Raw genomic sequence first — 20590 nt, 5'->3', positions numbered from 1 at the left:
AATTAACAAGATCATGATTATTAACATCACTGTGCATTAGGTTTAAAATAGTACAGACTGTATACATGTATAGATAAACACAGTTTAAATGTACACTATCACAATCAGTCACTGCATAACATTTAAGTATGAATGTAACTCTATATATAAATTAATTTATACTTTAAGTAAAGTTAAATACATTTGTTGGGGGTTTTATACATTTGAAAGTAAATATCTAGCGATGAAATATTTAAGAGAAAAATGGCCCTTAGATATCTTTAATGCATGAAATATATTGTACTTAATCATATCAAACAGTATCATGAATATCGTTAAACCTTTCTAATACCTATGCAGACTAAATAAAGTACCAATGTACAAAGATATTCAATGGATTTAGAATATTATCTTAAAGTCTAAAACGTTTAGAGAAATATTACTGCAATAATTATCACTTATAAATAACTAAATTTCAATAAGAAACGTTACCTCAAATCTGACTAATTTTCGTTCAAATTCAATGAAACATTTACATTGTCCATCTATACTGTATTCTTATAGAAATAAGTTTTTAGTTTCGTAAATAATTTAAGAAGTATTTATGTAATGTATACTACATTATTATAAAAATGTACGGTAACATTTGATTGATGATCCGTTACTTACATATTCTGTTTTTCGTTAAAAAAGAAAGTTGAATTATTTTCAGACGGTATTGAACAATGCACATAAATAGAACCATGTTTTAGTCGGTAAAAAGCGGATAAGTTTGTTTCTATGTAAAGGGGAAAATGCAATAAAAACAAAAGAGGTTGGCTTACAACGAATACGACGGAAAGATGTAATACATTTGTATGATAAAAATGTAGCTTTGGGTTGTGTACCCAGGAATGAATAGAATTAGAGTTAAAATTTTATTTACGTTATAGTGTTCCATAAGAAGCGTGTGTAATCCACGATTTTTTCTGAATAAAACAATTCAGGTGGATGGTAGAGTTATGGCCTTTGGCAAAATAAACCAAAATTTTAGAAATATCTAAAAGATCAGATCACAAAAAAACATGGACACCCATGACTTTTTATGATTTTTTCTGATTTCTATGACATAAGCTACTTTTAGAGTAAAACAGAACAAAACGTGTCCATTGAAAACGCTATGATAAAGAAGAGGGCACTGAAGGCCCTGTTCCGTTAACCGGAACCAGTTCTTACCCCAGATTACCTTTGTATCTAATTTAGCCTAGATTTTATAGTGACAAACTTTTTGACAATTTTGTATGTAAATCAGATAGATCAGTATCTTGGTTTTTCAATTATTTGACCTAGTGGCGTTTTTCACCTCAAGTGTCCCACATTGGAACTTGACCTTTATTTCATACAGACAAAAATTCTGACAAAGATTAATGATGATCGATCAAGTTGACAAAGTTGCCTACAAAATGTTAGAATGTTTTTCTATGAATTGACGCCCTAATTGTTTTTTCCAAATGATGATCCAGTTACAAATTTATCCAACATTTAAAACAGACCGAGTCCCATAAAGATCAGGAAGAAATTGTGGCTTAATGTCTTTCTACGATTTGACCCAGTGACCTAGTTTTTTACCTAGATAACCCAGTTTCGAATTTGACATATATTTATACAGATAGACATTCTGACAAACTTTTTATGAAGATCAAGTTGTAATTGTGACCTCTAGACTATTAATAAGGTTTTTATATGATTTGAACTAGTGACCTAGTTTAAGACATTGAAGTAACCCAGTTTAAATCTTGACCTATATTTCATAGAGACAAACACTCTGATAATTTTTCAAGAAGATCAAATGGAAAATGTTGCCTCCAGAAGGTTAACAGGGTTTTTCTATGGTTAGACCTAGTGACCTTATTTTTGACTTCCGGTACACCAATATTAAATTTTGTCTGGATTTTATAGAGAAAGTTTTATGAAGATCAAGTCAAAAATATCGTCTCAAGAGTGTTAATAAGGTTTTTCTATTTTTTGACCCAGTGACCTATTTTAATATGTTAGATAAGCCAGTTTTCAGTATTGCCATTATTTCACAGAGACAAACATTCTGACAAAGTTTTATGAAAATCAAGTACAAAATGTAGCCTCTGGAGTATTACCAAAGTTTTTCTATGATTTCACCTAGTGACCTAGTTTTTAACCTCAGGTAATATAATTCTTAACGTATTCTACATTTGTTAGAAACAATCATTCTGACAAAGATGTATGATAACCAAGAAGAAAATGTGGCCTCTGAAGTGTTATGATTTGACTTAGTGACCTAGTTTAAGAAGTCATGTAATTCAGTTTCAAGCTTAACCTACACTTAATTAAGACATATATTTTGCAAAAAAATTATGATAGTGAGAGAGAGTAAGAAAATGCAGCCTCGGGAATATTAACAAGGTTTTCCTATTAATTGACCTAGTGACCTAGTGACCTTGTTTTTGATTCCAGATGACCCAGTAACGTACTCTTCCAAAATTCATTTTGACCATTGAAATTTTTGGCCAAAATTGTGACCTCTAGAGTGTTAACAGGACGGCAACGGCCGCCGGACACAGGGTAATAACAATGGCTCACAGTGAGCACTTTGTGTTCAGGTGAGCTAAAACGTATGGTTTTTTTTACATTTGGAGTCATGGGAGGAATTTTCTCAAAAATAGAAATTAAAGAAAAGTAAAGAATAAAAACGGTCATGATGACATAAGACCGCTGGAAATGATGAAGAGCGTATTGAAGTAAATTTATGTAAAATTTTAAAAACTTCTGTCCATAGAAAAACATTCTAGGAAATGCCCTTAAGGACGTATGCTAGAATTTGGCAGGAAATAGGACTATGCTTCACAGTCAATTGGCTTTCAAAACACCATAGTGTAGCAAATTCCCTATGGAAAGGGAGGGTTTGTCATAGCCTAAAAGTACTTTGTATAAGGTTCACGTAAAGTGAATTTTCATTTTGGAATGTTAGACTACTTTAACCATTGTAAATCATAAATTGATATCAATTTGTTGAGAAGAAAGAAGTAAAATCTTTTTATAAAGCCTATTACGTTTGCAAAGACATGATTTGCCCTATATGACATATATTTCAATTGAAATGGTCTGAAGAGTTGTAAACTTCGAGACTTCGTAGACCATTGTTTTTCAAAATGTTCACACGCACCAAACTGTTCAGAATATGTGGAATAGGCTTTCAAGAAAGACTGTTATATGTACATAACCTCTGTTTCAAAAGTCCACGTTCACGAAGTGTACTATAATAATGTATGTAGTGTTCGTGTCTCAGCTAACGAAGGATAATAAACATGTATTAATCTGAAATATAGCAGCATTTTTTTACTACACTTACAATCTGAAAATAATACAGTGTTTTGAAATGTTAGCTGTTTCTTGAATACCTTGAGAATTATATTAGATACACAATGATTATAACCAGAATGAACAAAATACTTGGTATATTTTCAAACGCACTGACCTCTATAGGAAGTTATTTCGTAGTTCTACTCATAAATTGGTACAAAAATATATTGATTATGATTCATACTGGTTTAGGAAGTCCAACATTCCAAAATAAAATTTCACTGGGAAGCGTTGGGAATGTACAACATATATCCCCTACTAAACATAAATTCTTAAGTTTTGAGAAATTACGAATACAAATATATTACCTACCACAATACGAATTAGATATATTCTTCGATGCATTTCCTAAATTTAAAGGGAAAAACAAATTATTTTCATAAAAATGCACATATATAGACATATCATTCTGTATAGTACATACAAATACAAATATAGTTACCGTATATTTGTACAGAGATATATTATAAGCAAACGGAAATAATCTTATAGGAGTGGAAAATAAAACATAGACGTTCCAGTAATTAGCTGAAGTTGACATGAGTAGTGAATAACATATAGAATCTTTAGTAATGCATTGGAGTTGACATGAGTAAAACATCTCAAAAAGACCCCCAGAAATGCCTTTAAATATACATCTGACAGTTTTCTATATGTATATAGGCAAACATTTTCCTATAGACAGAATTTCTTTAAACTTTGTATACTGACCGAGAATGAAGTTTAAAACGGAAATATGTGTTAAAAACCATAGGTACCAGTGCTTGATCTTGAATGATCTGCCCTTGAAAATAAGACAATACTAAAAAAACCAAATTTTCAACGGCAGATGATGCAAAATTAAGGCAAGGGATCTGTGCATTTTAATTTATATTTCTGTTTTAGTCATCATTTGCATTCAGTATACAAAGTTTAAAGAAATCATAAATTGATATCAATTTGTTGAGAAGAAAGAAGTAAAATCTTTTTATAAAGCCTATTACGTTTGCAAAGACATGATTTGCCCTATATGACATATATTTCAATTGAAATGGTCTGAAGAGTTGTAAACTTCGAGACTTCGTAGACCATTGTTTTTCAAAATGTTCACACGCACCAAACTGTTCAGAATATGTGGAATAGGCTTTCAAGAAAGACTGTTATATGTACATAACCTCTGTTTCAAAAGTCCACGTTCACGAAGTGTACTATAATAATGTATGTAGTGTTCGTGTCTCAGCTAACGAAGGATAATAAACATGTATTAATCTGAAATATAGCAGCATTTTTTTACTACACTTACAATCTGAAAATAATACAGTGTTTTGAAATGTTAGCTGTTTCTTGAATACCTTGAGAATTATATTAGATACACAATGATTATAACCAGAATGAACAAAATACTTGGTATATTTTCAAACGCACTGACCTCTATAGGAAGTTATTTCGTAGTTCTACTCATAAATTTGGTACAAAAATATATTGATTATGATTCATACTGGTTTAGGAAGTCCAACATTCCAAAATAAAATTTCACTGGGAAGCGTTGGGAATGTACAACATATATCCCCTACTAAACATAAATTCTTAAGTTTTGAGAAATTACGAATACAAATATATTACCTACCACAATACGAATTAGATATATTCTTCGATGCATTTCCTAAATTTAAAGGGAAAACAAATTATTTTCATAAAAATGCACATATATAGACATATCATTCTGTATAGTACATACAAATACAAATATAGTTACCGTATATTTGTACAGAGATATATTATAAGCAAACGGAAATAATCTTATAGGAGTGGAAAATAAAACATAGACGTTCCAGTAATTAGCTGAAGTTGACATGAGTAGTGAATAACATATAGAATCTTTAGTAATGCATTGGAGTTGACATGAGTAAAACATCTCAAAAAGACCCCCAGAAATGCCTTTAAATATACATCTGACAGTTTTCTATATGTATATAGGCAAACATTTTCCTATAGACAGAATTTCTTTAAACTTTGTATACTGACCGAGAATGAAGTTTAAAACGGAAATATGTGTTAAAAACCATAGGTACCAGTGCTTGATCTTGAATGATCTGCCCTTGAAAATAAGACAATACTAAAAAAACCAAATTTTCAACGGCAGATGATGCAAAATTAAGGCAAGGGATCTGTGCATTTTAATTTATATTTCTGTTTTAGTCATCATTTGCATTCAGTATACAAAGTTTAAAGAAATTTGGTCCATGGGAAAGACCAGGACCTCGAGGTATCATTTTGTCATGTTCAAGGTCAAAGACATTTGCCACAGTGTCTATATTGACATTAGGCAAATTTTTCTTATGGACAGAATTTCTTTTTTAAACTGTGTTTACTGACAGAGAATCAAATCAAAAACAGAAATACATAATAAAGCAAATCATAGGTACCCAGCCTTGGTCATGAATTGTCTGCCCTTAAAAATCGGAAAATATTAAAAAAAAGTCTATATTCAAGGGAAGATAATGCAAGATCATACACAGGTACCTATGATTTTAAATACATATTTCCGTTTAAACTTAATTCTCAGTCAGTACACAAAGATTAAGGAAATTCTGTCTGTAGGAAAATGTTTGCCTATATACATATAGAAAACTGTCATATGTGTCTTTAAATTAATATGAGAAGGAAAAACATATAGACCTTACAGTAATGCATTAAGTTGGCATGGGTAAAATATAAAACAAAGACCATGCAGCGATGTCTTGAAGTTCACACGAGTAGGAAATAACATATACAACCTCAAGTGATAATAAGAAATTGACATGAGTAAAACATAACGTAGATGCCTTGAAGTTGACATGAGTAGAAAATAACATAACGGTAAATCATTGAAGTTGACATGAATAGAGTATAACACAAACACCCTCTAGCGATGCCTAGACGTTAATATGAGTAGAAAATAAAATACAGACCATCTAGCAATGCCCTGAGATTAACAAGAAAACATATAGACCCTCCAGCAATGCCCTTGTCGAGAAACATACCCAACTATTTTGGCGCGAATACCAACAACGTCATGACGGCGGGATCGAGTTCAACGTCAACGTCACTGATCAGACGTCAGCTTTCCGTTATTACATGTTTTGCTTCCGGTAAATAAAGACAGATAAAACCACAACGCGAATTATTGCTCTCTAACCCCACATTTTGGTGCCGTGACCAAAAGAAAGAGAAAAATGGATCTATCTAAGATAATAAAGATGAGAGACGCTCAAAAGGCAGTTATTTCAGACATTTAGAGCAATTAGAGGCTTCAGTGGACGACGAAGAACAGTTTCATACAGTACTTAACGTTTTGCAGACTAAGGTGAAGTTAATAGAGGATGTTAACGAGAAGATTTTATCCCAGACTGATGAAGATGATTATGAAGCTGAGATGCTAGAAACCGAAGATTACATGCTGCATCTCAATATTCGAATCCGGAACCTGGAGGCACAACTGAGAAAACAGACCAAAGACCATTTACCGCCACCATTGCTCAGGCCCGTAGATTTGCCGCAATATGAGTAGCCTATGAACATTACGAACAGTGCAACCACCGCAGATCGTTCAGGAAATATTACCGACAGCACTTCCGGCAGAGAAGTAAGTAACATTTCTATACAATCAAACCAGTCTTCACAGTTTCATAAATTACCAAAGCTGACACTCCCAATATTTACCGGAAATATCTTGGAATGGCAGACATTTTGGGATTCGTTCGAATCGAGTTTTCATAACAACGAATCATTATCAGACGTCCAGAAATTCAGCTACCTTAGGTCCTTATTATCAGATGATGCAGCCAGAGTGATCGAGGGATTCCAGCTGACCCATTCTAACTACATGCAAGCAATTGAATTGTTGCGTGAACGTTTCGGACAGGAACACAAAATCGTAAATGCATACATGCAAGGCCTACTCGAGCTAAAACGTCCAACATGTAATATCCTTAGCCTAAGATCATTTCAGGAGAAAATGGAATCATATATTAGAGGGTTACAGTCATTGGGCAGTGCCAAGTTTCGTATGGAAATCTTCTGGTTCCCGTGATAATAGAGAAGCTTCCAACTGAAATCATTAGAAATATGATACGTGAACATTGCAGCAGTAACTGGCAACTTCCGAAACTAAGACAGGCATTGAAGAAAGAAATCAACATTCTAGAGTCAGGGCAGCCGACACATTCACCGGAATGTCATAACGCTACAGCTTCATTCTTCACCGGAACGAGACCAAATCCCACGAGCACGCGCAAACATCAGACGACAATTTCAGAAAGATCAAAACGCCTAAGATGCCCATTCTGTGACGATCATCACTTTGCTTGTGACTGCAAGAAGGTAACGCAAACTCTTGATCGCAAAAATATTGTTAAAAGGAAACAATTATGTTTTAATTGTTTAGGGAGCCACATGGTTGCTGCATGCAGATCTAACCATCAATGTCGTATTTGTAGCCGAAAACACCATACAAGTATATGTGATTAACAAGATAAGCAAACAGCCCCACACACAAACTTGAATGCTACTGCCCCAAGCTTTACCACAGCTCCTACCCCCGCATACACAAATGTGAACGCTACAGCCCCAGAATTTACCCCAGCCCCTACTTCCGTCAGCAGAGATAATGTTATATCCGGTTCTAGTGGACAGTCCGCTATACTCCATTCTACTACGCAATCAAGACCAAGTGTTTTATTGAAGACCGCAGTTGCCAAGGTAACGTCTGACGGCAATTGTACAGATGTTAATATATTGTTCGACGAGGGTGCACAGAGATCATTTATTACAGAGGAACTAGCAGACAAACTTCAACTTAGCCGAAGTGGCACAGAGGTCGTACAGCTTGCAGCGTTTGGGTCGTCTTCGATGAAAGTCAGCCATAAAAATAAAGCAACCATGTATTTGTTGACTGATAACAAAGAGAGGATAGAGATAGATGTTCTCATAGTACCAACCATTGCTGTACCATTGAGAAACTTACATCGTACCACATCAGCACTTCCGTATCTTAGAGGGCTTAAACTTGCACATCCTGTTACAGAAGATGAAACATTCAACATATCGCTATTGATTGGTGCTGACAAATACTGGGATATCGTTGGAAACCGAGTAGTCCGAGGCAACGGTCCGACTGCGGTCCAGTCTAAGATAGGATACCTACTGTCCGGACCACTTCCGATACAATCAACAGATTCGGCTACAGATTACATCATGAACCTCATTACATCCCCGCCAGATGTGTCAGACTTAGAGAGATTCTGGAAGTTAGAATCATTAGGTATCACCCATGAAAAAGACGAGGGAACTACTTCTGACTATCTTACGACCTATCAGATGAACTCAATTGAATTCAAGGACGGTCATTACTCAGCGAAGTTACCATGGAAACGTGAGCATCAACCATTACCCGACAACTACAACATCACAGTAAGACGAACAGAGAACACAATACGGCGACTTCGTCAAGACCCGGATATTTTGCAGAAATACGGCAAGATAATTGCAGACCAAGGGAAACGAGGTTTCGTAGAAAGAGTTGTAGTTGACTATACCCAGAACCAGATACACTATATCCCACATCACGCCGTGAAGAAAGGTTCGGATACTACGCCTATCCGAATAGTATTTGATTGTAGCTGTCGACAGAACAAAGATTCCCCTAGTCTGAACGACTGTTTAGAATCTAATCCCCCAGAGCTCAACGACTTAACTTGTATCCTTATGAGATTTCGCCTACATAGATTTGCCGTATGCACCGATATTGAAAAGGCGTTCCTGCACGTGCAACTAGACGAGAAAGACCGTGACGTCACGAGATACCTGTGGTTGAGCGACAGCAACAATCCATATAGCAATTTGGTGACTTACAGGTTCAAATCCGTTCTATTTGGCGCTACTTGTTCACCATTCATTTTGCACGCGACACTTATGAAACACCTCGATAAAAATGAACACGTCTGGGTGAGTGAAACCTTGAGGAAGGACTTGTATGTGGACAATGTTATTTCTAGTTTTCCAGATGAGGGTACCGTAGCAGACTACTTCCGTGATACACGTGATCTGATGTCGTCTGCTGGCTTTAATTTACGTTACTGGAACTCCAACAGCAATCGTCTGCGAGGTCTTGCTGAAGCCGAAGATGTGCTTGACTCTGACAAGGTCACGAAGATTCTTGGCATGCGATGGGATCCTATTACAGACCAGCTATCCGTGGCACAAAAGAACATTCCTACGTTTGATTCCATGACAAAACGGTCCATACTTCAAGAAACAGCAAAGCTATATGACCCAGTTGGTGTCTTCAGTCCATTAACGATTAGAGCCAAAATTCTTCTGCAAGATATATGGAAACAGAAATATGACTGGGATGTTCCCCTCCCTGAAGACATACAAATTCAATGGTATCATTTAGCAGAAGACCTAAACTGTTCGATTGTGACAAGATTCCCGAGGTACTACTTTAATGAAGCAGACGACACAAGTACTTCCGGTATAGCAGAAGATGTATCCCTTCACGTATTTTGTGATGCCAGTCTACATGCATATGGATCAGTGGTCTACATATCTCGAGGAAAGAAGTCTACATTTGTTATGGCGAGATCGCGGGTTGCGCCACTGAAACAGTTGTCCCTACCAAAACTCGAACTCATGGCGGCAGTGATCGGAGCCCGTCTACTGACACACATTCTTCATTCAATACCAGCGAAAAAAGTCTACATGTGGTCTGACAGCCAGATAATCCTCCATTGGTTAGTATCGAAGCGAAAGTTGACAACTTTTGTCCAGAACAGAGTAGCAGAGATTCAAGAGCTTACGGAAAACCGGAAGTGGAGGCATTGCCCAACACATCAAAACCCAGCTGACCTGTTAACACGAGGAATCTCAGCCATAGAGCTCCAGAACAATAAGTTATGATTGAATGGACCTGAATGGCTTACTGACAAGAGTATGTTGCCAAGCTGGCAAGTTGACGAGAACGCTGTATTGCTCACTACGATCGATGAACAAGGGAACGACAGGAATAGCAGCCCCTTTAATCCAACTCAGTCCCTGTACGGCATTCACAATGTCATCGACATCAACAAGTTTAGCCGATACAAAACTCTACTCAGAGTGACAGCATATGTCAAAAGATTTATAAACAGATGCAAGTCTAGACACAGATCTATGAGAAAATGTCCGTCCAAACTCGAACCTTTAAACGTGCTAGAACTACAAGACGCTAGCAGAATGTGGTTGCATAGCTGCCAGTCAACATATTACGAAGCCGAAATTACAAACCTTAAGTCCAACGAGAAACGTCTCACACTCGTGAAACAGTTACGATTGTTCCTTGACGAAGATGGATACATTCGCTGCGGTGGGAGAATCCACAATGCACCACTGACAGAATTAACGAAATTCCCGTACCTACTCCCGAACAAACACCCCCTGACGCGTTTGATAGTTTTAGACGCACATGAGACCCAGCTACACGCCGGCACGAGTGCCTTGATCACACATTTAAGACAAATATACTGGATACCTGCTCTCAGACAATACGTCCAGAGCCTTCTGCGAACGTGTACCCAGTGTCGAAAGGTTACAGGAAGACCGTATGCAGCCCCAGACCCCCCGCCCCTACCTAAGATGAGAGTTCAAGACGCACCCCCTTTTACAGTAACTGGAGTCGATTTCACGGGGGCGCTTTATGTTAGAAACAGAAACGATGCTGAGAAGAAAGCCTACATTTGCCTCTTCACGTGCGCTTCTACACGAGCTGTTCAACTCGAGGTGGTACCAGATTTATCTGAAGAATCTTTCATCCAGGCTTTCAGACGATTTACCTGCCGAAATTCACTACCCCGTATCCTGGTATCTGACAATGCAACTACCTTTAACGCAGCAGCCAACAGCATTCAGCTATTATTGAGATCAGTGACTATCCAGGATACTTTCCATAGCCAAGGCACCGAGTGGAGATTCATACCTAAGCGAGCACCATGGTTCGATGGATGGTGGGAACGGATGATTTGACTAATGAAAACCACCATTAAAAAGGTACTAGGTCGTGCATTTGTCAACTACGAAAGCTTACGTACGATCGTTACAGAGATAGAGGGATTCATGAATGACCGACCGCTTACCTACGTCACAACTGATGCAGCAGATCCGGATCCACTTACGCCAGCGCACCTGCTCTACGGACATCGTATTACATCCCTTCCGCATCTAGAAGAAGTTCCTGCACCCCAACCCTCTACACAAACGGACATATCCCAACGTGCAAGGATACTGAAACAACTGATCGGCAACTTCCGTGAACGATGGAGACATGAATACCTGACGTCATTACGCCAATACCACCGGACGACAGGAAACAACACACAGACTATAAAGGTTGGCGATGTGGTGCAGATATACGATGACTCACCAAGGACTCATTGGAAACTTGGAACTATAGAGCAGCTCATCACCGGAAACGACGGTCTTACACGTGCGGCGACGTTACGCCTGAGTAATGGACTTATAACATCCAGACCCATTGTGAAACTCTACCCCTTGGAAGTAATACAGACTAAAGTTATCATTTCGTGGCCCGGAGGATGTCGAGAAACATACCCAACTATTTTGGCGCAAATACCAACAACGTCATGACGGCGGGATCGAGTTCAACGTCAACGTCACTGATCAGACGTCAGCTTTCCGTTATTACATGTTTTGCTTCCGGTAAATAAAGACAGATAAAACCACAACGCGAATTATTTCTCTCTAACCCCACAGCCCTAAATTTAACGAGGTGACCTGAGATTAACAAGACAACATACAGAGCCTTCAGCAATGCCCTGAGTTTACCAAAGCAACATATATACTATCCAGTAATGCTTTGTGGTTAAAAAGACAACATTCACAGGCCCTCCCTCCAGCAATGCATTGAGGTTAACCAGATAATATATAGACCCTCCAGTTATGCACTCAAGCTAATAAGGCATACATTTAGGACGTGATTCTTCATAGATAAATAGTCTGCTGTTTCCATAATTGTCACAGAACGTGCGTTTACAACTACAGACAGCAGATAATATTACAACATCTTGAATGTTCCCATGAACTTTTATGTCGCACTTTAGTCACCTTTACACATACGTAATGAATATCTGTTGACTTTATCAAAATCTTCACGAACAGTGTCGACCTAATGCTAAAATTAAGTCACAACAATTGTATAAAATATAAGAAATTATTGCTTTGTACAGTCGGAAATGCCAAAAGTTCGCTACTTTTTGATTCTCCCAGTCCTGCTGTGAAAATGAAAAAAACATTCCTATAACCACACTCAAAATTTATTACTTAGAAGGATATCTTATTATATCAATAGTATTATCTAACATTTAAAGATAAATCACGAAAATTCTTGTTACAGAAAAGGTGGAGCAAACTGTAACTTTTTTAGTTTTTTTCGATAATACTATAATCTTATTTCTTAATTTGACAAAGTGGGAAATTTTTGTATGCTAACGTTGGACCTTAATTTCTGAAGGGCCATTGCGTAGACTCTACGTTAGATATCTGTAACTGAATTCCCTTGACATTCTTTTACGTGAGTTGATACCGCCATATTAGCTACACGCCTGAGCACCGAGTTTCATCAAGGGAGGATAATAATAAAAAACAGTAAATAGCATAAAAACTTGATAGGAGGAATGACGACACAAAATTTTAGAACAGATATTTGGGGTTGAACCCCCCTCCCCCGACCTCCTTCTCCGGTCCTGCTAACTATTAGCCAGTAGTTTAAGCATTGCAACACGTACTGAGCATAGGAGACGATCATAAAACGGGTTTTGATACAATTTTAGCATGTTTTAAAAATACACTATTTTTACCATCAATGCTATTTAAAAGGACAGATTGGCATCTGTGATCGCCGCTTTGTATTGTGCGTGTCATAAACCGGGTACCAAATTTAATACGCCTGCGACTATATCCAACCGGATCATCGCTTCGTACGGTAAAAGTACAATTTTGGTACCCGAATATGATATACGTAATATAAAGCAGAGATAAGTTCGCAAGGAACTGTTACAAACAAGTAAAATCGATTGATTTATGATAGTTATTGATTTTTCGTCTGAACCCTATGTCAGTTGTCAGGACTGATGTCATTTTACAGAATGGTTACAGACCCGTCGGTTGATACCAGGGATTCATCGGTAGGTGTTAATTTAAAAGATAAATTGACTATTGTTTCCTTTCCTAGTGTCAATTTCACAGATGTCCGTCTTTCCTTGAGAATTGATGGTAAAAAGTGCATTTTTAAAAATTGTAACAAAACACATTTTATGATCGTCACCTAGTACGTGCTCAGTACGTGTTAAAATGTTACACAATATTGGCAAACAGTTGGCAGGGGCGGAAGAGGGTGTTTGTTTGGGGGCGGGGGAGTGTCCTGACCCCAAGTGTCTGTGATCTTTAGCGGTTGGATGGGTAAGTTATCCGCAGTAACCCCACCTTTGGAATCCATATACCAAAACTTCCTTTCCTTCTCACTAAGATCTGTCCAAAGAGAAGTTGATAGGGTTAAAGGAAATAATAAAGAAGTTACCACAACCTAAACAACGAAGCCATAAAACTTAACCAACCCTAATAATATATGACCCAATGACATTGACCTTTAGGGAACCTCATCCTAAACCAAACAAAAACCTGAACCCCATATCAAGGCCAATATATACTTGAGGTTTGATGACAGAAGGAGAAGTAATAGTTATTTTTAACGATTCGCAGAATAAAATGCAATTTTATATTTTTTTCACATTATCATTAGTATTACTATCATCAAAGCCATCACTATCAAAGTAGTAGTTACCATTCATTTGTTATCAGTTTTATTATCATGATTGTTATCATCACTATTTTTCATTTGTGTTCAACATCAATAGCATAATATTGCCCTCACTTTTATCATCATTTTTATCATATCACCCTTATCTAGCATCACCACCATCATTATAATCATCATAAACGGTTTCAAGATGTGTACATAATCAAATGAATTATGGTAACACAACCGAATAGCAGTGTAGCAAATCTTAGAGCATACATCATTCGACCAATATTTGGTAGTTACCAAATTTCGTTGCCTCCAACTACAAAAATATTCCACTAAAGGACCGGAGAGCCTCAGATAAATTATTAGTCTTCGACTAATATCCGTAAACATTACAGCGTTAAAAATGTCATACGGAGAATCAGGTGCGCATGGACGCCAAATACACGTCAAAGTTAATTCGTAACATTTTATTTTGCGCATAAATACTAAACAGAATTAGAAGTCAAAACAGTTTATTTTCTAACACATTTGATTTTTTTTTAAGAATTCCACGGAAATATAGTTTTTAGAAACCTTGACATGTACGATTTTTGGGGTTTATTTCCCGTCATGTCGGACTTAATGCCACAGATGCATTACCTAAACTAATGTATTGCAATCTAAATTTGTGACGTATACATTATTAATTTTGTGAGAACTTGTTGGGGTCAAATCTCTTGCCACACAATGCGTTGTAACATATTCATTACGAAAATAAAATATTTAGATCGAATTTATTACATAATATTTAGTGTAAAGAAAAATGTTTTACACCCTCGTCGGATGTAATATACATAGTTTTATTCCCATCATTTCATTAGTAAATCGATCTCGTAAACAGAGACACAGAAGAATAAAATTATTTTATTAACTATATTCCATTTCTTTGTTGGAACTAAAACAATATTAAGGAAACTTGTTCGGATGTTCATCCTCTTCTTTTGTAAAGAGTTCAAATGTAATATATCATATTTAATCTAAAATTAATTTTGAAAATTGACCAAGTGTGTAGATCTATTTTCATTTTTGTTCACATGGCGAAAAAATACACTCGGTGCCATTTGCAGGAAAAAAATGTAATATGCACCCAGTCTTGTTAGTCGCGAAACACGCAACTTCTGCATGGACTGTAATTGTTTCACATGAAAGATTTGTTTTTTATGCGGGCGTGAATTATACTCCCGACTGAGTTTAAACAAAAGAAATGGAAGCAAATGGTAAGTTGTTGCAACTAATGAAAGGTAATCATCATCTTCAAGTAAATTTTGAGGAAATTGTCACCCATGCAATTTCTTTTAAATTATTTTTGGAGAGTTTATAAACATGGAACAAATATGAAATATTAGATCTTCTATTTTACTGACATCATTTTATACGGTGCTTTACTGCCTCATATATTATCAATAAAGAACTAACCTGAGTTGTTTTCTTTCCAAAAGTGGAATACACAAATATGCGATCACCGTATACTCTTCAGGTTTGACCCCATCTCTTACAGATAATGCTTACACGTCACGATAGTCAATGTAGCGTGTGTCCGAACAAGTTATTAAAATGGAATATTGGAGAAAAATATTTGTATGTAAATTTTCATTGAAATAAACTGCTTTCGAATGAAATGTTTATGAAATTCAAAGTTATTTTTTTTATTAAACTTCAATTTTTCTAAACGCCCTTCTTATTACATTATTACATACTTACTGGTTCTAATCTGAAATAGTGCTGTATGTTTTTTGTTGTTGTTGTTGTTGTTCCAAACATATTTTAAAAGATTTTGAAGACTAAAACAGTTTGAAATATTATTGTGAAAATGAAAGAGTTTTGAATGTTTAAACGATATATTTTCAAGTATCAAAGTAAACATCAATTATCAAAGACTCAAAATAAATATTAGCAATTTCTACAATTCATTGTATATTAGTAATAATCCACAATATTTTATGCCATCAATATTTCATTTTTAATCTGCGTCATGGACCATTTATGATAATAGTTGTTAGATACATGTAGCTGATTTATCGTCATTCACTATTATAATAATTGTTCTTGTTACTTTGTATTTAAGATATAATACATAACAGAACCATGAACATACTCAATCAAACCGAGTCGATTATTATTTTATTATTTTGCTTGGTTGCAATCTATGTTTCCAAAATTTTATTAATATATCGAGCCAACACGAAAAGGTTATACGCCTGTGGAATAATTATACACGCGACGTATAATCGATTCGTTTTGGCTGGATGATATTATATTAAAACATGGTCCTTCTATATATTTTTTCAATTCTAAGACTTTTGTGTAAGCAAGTAGATGAAATAGGAAAGAAATATATTTCATTCCGCATGTATGGCGCCATATGTAGTAGGTCCACGTGGCGTGACGTGAACATATAACTGTGTTTGAAAAGTGTTAAATCGCGGGAAATAACACGTCCCGCGGAATAACTTAGGAATGTGTAGTTATTTCGCGTGACTTATAATCGAACCAGTGTGTGTAACACCGCTCCGTTTTTATCATTTCGATTCTGACAAGACTTTAATATAAAACAGTAAATTCAATTTGGTAGCACGTATTTTAACGGAAATGTGCATGGAATTTTCATATTAGAATTTCATTTCATTCAACATAAATTGTTTTGATGATTTACCTATTTTAACTGTCTCTTTTCAGACGTGTGTCCTAATAACAATTTGTTTCTTTGGAGAAATATCAGAAGGATCACGCGGTAAGTGAAGAAACGCAGGTTCAGTTAAAATGCCTCTGCCTAGATTTTTGCATTGGGTCAATGGATTTCTGTCTTTCTTTAGCAGTTGGACTAATGAATTTCACAGTATGGTTCCAATAAACAGTGGTTGTTTTTTATTGGAAACTCAGACCACGATATAGCAATTTTAGTAAATGGTAAAACCATTTTGCTCGAGATATTTCTTTTCTGAGGCAGGTAAACGCAAGGACATGCTTCATTAATAGATTATCATTATAACAATATAAATTTTATTCTCATCGTACTCAGGGGAGGGCCCCCGATAATGTTGTTATAACTTCTGGCCCAACCCTTTTGTATATTTACATTGATGTATTTATGTATGCTTGTTGTATGTGTGTGTATTAAATATGTATATATATATATATATATATATATATATATATATATATATATATATATATATATATATATATATATATATATATATATATATATATATATATATATACAATAAAATATGATTAAACCTAAACTTAATAATATAATCAATAAATAGTGACATATATTTACAATTACAAATGTACTAAACTGAACTATAAGAGATATCTACATCAATACTATGATAAAACAATTAAACAATAATACCGAAATAGTTTTACCAGTCCGTAAGCCCGAGTAAATTATCTTAAACACAAATAAAAAAAGACTAAAAAAATACAAACATTAAAGACTCTTTGCAAGTGAACAGAAAATGCTGGTAAGATTATCATTGACGTGATTAGCAAATCTTTTAAAATAGACAAAAACTATTTGATTATAGATAAAATAATGCTATATTTGTTACAGCATAAATAGCATTACTTACATGTAAAAAAATGATGCTGGTACTAGCCTCTTCAACATTATACATTTGTATCATTTCAGACATAGGATAAAAATTGTAATTACAAGCGATTGCCTTTTGAAACATTGCCATCCTTATACCATTATAAACAAGACAATATCACGTGAATCTAATTCTCAACCACATTCCAAAAGCATATGTCCTTCTTTCAATTCAAGCGATATAACGACCGCTTCAATTCTTATTGGTGCTACACCACAATGAAATGTACTAAAAGCCGCACTATGTCTTGGAGGTATTATCAATCAGGAGTAAACTCAAAATTAAACAATATATAAAACATTAGGTTAAAGCAATCTCTGCCTGATTTGCGTAAACAATATTGACACTAGTTGACCATTTATATAATCTTACATAATACCGTCTAACTACATGTATCATGAATAAACAATTTGGCTAGAAAATTATCTATGCATATTCTTGTAAATTATTGTCTTTGAGAATTTCTCTAATGATATTTTTTAGATGATCCGTTTCCTTTACTATATCACCCAAGTGCTATTTGCTTATGGAATCGTTTTCTATCACAAGATCCGTGACAAGACCAGTATGAAATATACTTTTCTATTGCTTTACCATTGAAGGCTTCAATACCATATCCCCGAGACCTCGCCATTAGGAGTGTATCTTCAGACGCCTACAAGGAAACACTGCGCTCTGCTATATACAGCATCAATATACGAAAAGGACCTGAAATCCCACAATGGAGCACTGTATTTGACGACTGGGCATACAAGGAAATCATATGATTTACTACAAACATGATACACTGCACCCGAATAGTTGTACATTTGGCAGTTAGCAGACCCAAAGTACGACACTGATTTGACTGTTATATTTAAATCAAGGCTTTCATGCAATCCCGCTCCTAAATAATATACCTATCAACTATAGTCAGCGTCTTATTACCTCCAATAAACCCAACATTTGTGCGTGTCAGATAATTTGGTCAAAAGTAGGCAGTATTATCTTTTAAAAGATTAATGGTCATATTATTTGATAAACGCCTGTTACTTAATGTATTTTACAATCTTTGTATGTGTAGACTCCGCTTTTAGACCATCTGCATAAAGCAAAATGCGAACCTTTTCATGTCTAAATACCAATGTGAGTAGTCAAACCATCAATACACAAATTAAACAAGAAAGGAGATAATATATACATGCCCGTCTCAAACCATAGTGAACATCGAATTACTCAGTATTAAACTATTAAACGTTAACACACGATAATACTGGGAAATATAAAGTTTTCACAGTATATTGCATTTCAGATGTCATACAAATATCTGTTACTTGCTTCCATGATATATTTCTGGAAAATCAATGAAAGCACAATTAGTTGACTTGTTAACTTTCTTTCTAGTATCTATGATCTTGTTAATGACAATTAATGATCAGTGGTGTTTCTACCTTTTCATGGGATATCTGCGAGAACACTGGTTAAGACGAGTATTTAAAATAGGACAATATTAATTTATGCATTGGTGGTGCTAGTGAGAAACCTCTATCGAAGACTTTAGAGCAGGGTCAATTATATATTTACTCAATATCGAAGGCATTATACCTTTATTAAAATAAATGTTGTACAATATACGCATAAAAGAAATAGTCCTCAACTAGTATACTGTCTATCCCACAATGCTTTGCTTTTGTTAACATAAGTCATAGCTTTGCATACTTCTACCGCAGATATATGTTCATTAACGGTTAAACTGTATTACCATCCTCGACATCTAAATGGTTGACCGTCTAGAACAAGTCAAAATCGCTTTTTCCATTTGTTTAAAAAAATTGAAAAATGTACCTCAAACTCACCAACAAACTTTCAGAATTTTGAAGTATCAACATTACATTGCATTCTCCTAAAAGCTGGTCTTTTATGGAATACCATTGGAAACGTTTAGCTCGATGCACCGCATGGTCAAATATATAACGTGTCTGAACATTGATTTTTATCATTTCTATCACTGTACGTAAACCATGATTCTTCAGCATTACAAACGTTATGCCAAACATATACCGGTTCTGCACCACTATTATACACTCCCGATTTAATTAGCTTAAACGGTAAATTATTATACCTACAGTTTTTATAATATAACACCACTCATGATATATCAAATTAATATCTGTTTTATTTCGATATTCACTACCATGCTTCTTAATTGTATCACTTATATTTAGCTTAATAGCTGGATTAAGCATAAAACCGACTGGATTATTTTAACATCAAATCTTGTGTGACTATTCCCATTATCATCTTAACCTATATTCCTCATAAAAGGACAATGATCTGCCGGTACCGAAGATTGAGTGGCATTATCTGATATAGGTATGGGCAGATTTCCCGGAAGCACAGAGCTCCTAAAAACACAGCCACAGAGCCATGCATCGCAAAGTAGGCCCATAATAAAAAGAAGCTGAATGATGAATATTCAAAAGGGAAAGCCACGTTAACCCTACAACGTAAACCACAGCAGCGCAGACACCCATGTACAAAAGACACACACACACACACTCGCACGCATACACAACCGTCTGTCCGTTCGTCTGTCACACATCGTGTCCGGTCTTAAGTATGCCGTACATCAAGAGATTTTAAAATTACTTTGCACAAATGTTCCCCATAATGAGACTACGTCTTATACACAAGACCCAGACTCCTAGCTAAGAGGTCAAGGGCATACTTGGAAGGTCATTAGTCAAGAGTGTCAGTTTTGTTCCTGGTTCATAACTCTAATATTTATCAAGGGATTTCAAAA

General features: G+C 35.5%; 5 protein-coding genes across 6 annotated transcripts in view; 4 read left to right on the top strand and 1 right to left on the bottom strand.

Annotated features, from left to right (window-relative positions):
• Positions 1-15685, bottom strand: part of LOC123541805 (deleted in malignant brain tumors 1 protein-like) — a 34636-nt gene extending 18951 nt beyond the window's left edge. Inside the window, exons 1-2 of one of the 2 annotated variants that reach the window (XM_053532175.1) lie at positions 15626-15685; positions 3667-3702 (exon numbers count right to left, since the gene is read on the bottom strand). In XM_053532175.1, coding sequence (XP_053388150.1) covers positions 3667-3699 — 33 coding nt within the window. In that variant the 5' untranslated portion in view covers positions 3700-3702; positions 15626-15685. Of the gene's footprint in view, positions 1-3666; positions 3703-4960; positions 4997-15625 lie in introns of both variants that reach the window. The other variant, XM_053532176.1, reaches the window with a different exon arrangement.
• Positions 6887-7405, top strand: LOC128550997 (uncharacterized). Its single transcript, XM_053531230.1, has one exon. The coding sequence runs from the start codon at positions 6887-6889 to the stop codon at positions 7403-7405; it is 519 nt and encodes a 172-aa protein (XP_053387205.1).
• Positions 7441-10272, top strand: LOC128550996 (uncharacterized). The gene is made up of 2 exons (XM_053531229.1): positions 7441-7695; positions 7852-10272. The coding sequence occupies exons 1-2, from the start codon at positions 7441-7443 to the stop codon at positions 10270-10272; spliced, it is 2676 nt and encodes an 891-aa protein (XP_053387204.1).
• Positions 10306-11373, top strand: LOC123541923 (uncharacterized). Its single transcript, XM_045327545.2, has one exon. It carries the CDS (start codon positions 10306-10308, stop codon positions 11371-11373), a length of 1068 nt encoding a protein of 355 aa, XP_045183480.2.
• Positions 15686-15695: 10 nt separating the features above from the next.
• The window catches only part of LOC123541922 (scavenger receptor cysteine-rich type 1 protein M130-like), a 69515-nt gene continuing 64620 nt past the window's right edge, over positions 15696-20590 (top strand). Inside the window, exons 1-2 of the mRNA XM_045327544.2 lie at positions 15696-15787; positions 16886-16940. Of these exons, the coding sequence (XP_045183479.2) occupies positions 15764-15787; positions 16886-16940 (79 nt within the window). The 5' untranslated portion in view covers positions 15696-15763. The remainder of the gene's footprint in view (positions 15788-16885; positions 16941-20590) is intronic.

Source organism: Mercenaria mercenaria, chromosome 19 (assembly GCF_021730395.1).
Source record: "Mercenaria mercenaria strain notata chromosome 19, MADL_Memer_1, whole genome shotgun sequence".
NCBI classification, from domain to species: domain Eukaryota; kingdom Metazoa; phylum Mollusca; class Bivalvia; order Venerida; family Veneridae; genus Mercenaria; species Mercenaria mercenaria.
This window is presented reverse-complemented; position numbering and strand designations above follow the sequence as displayed.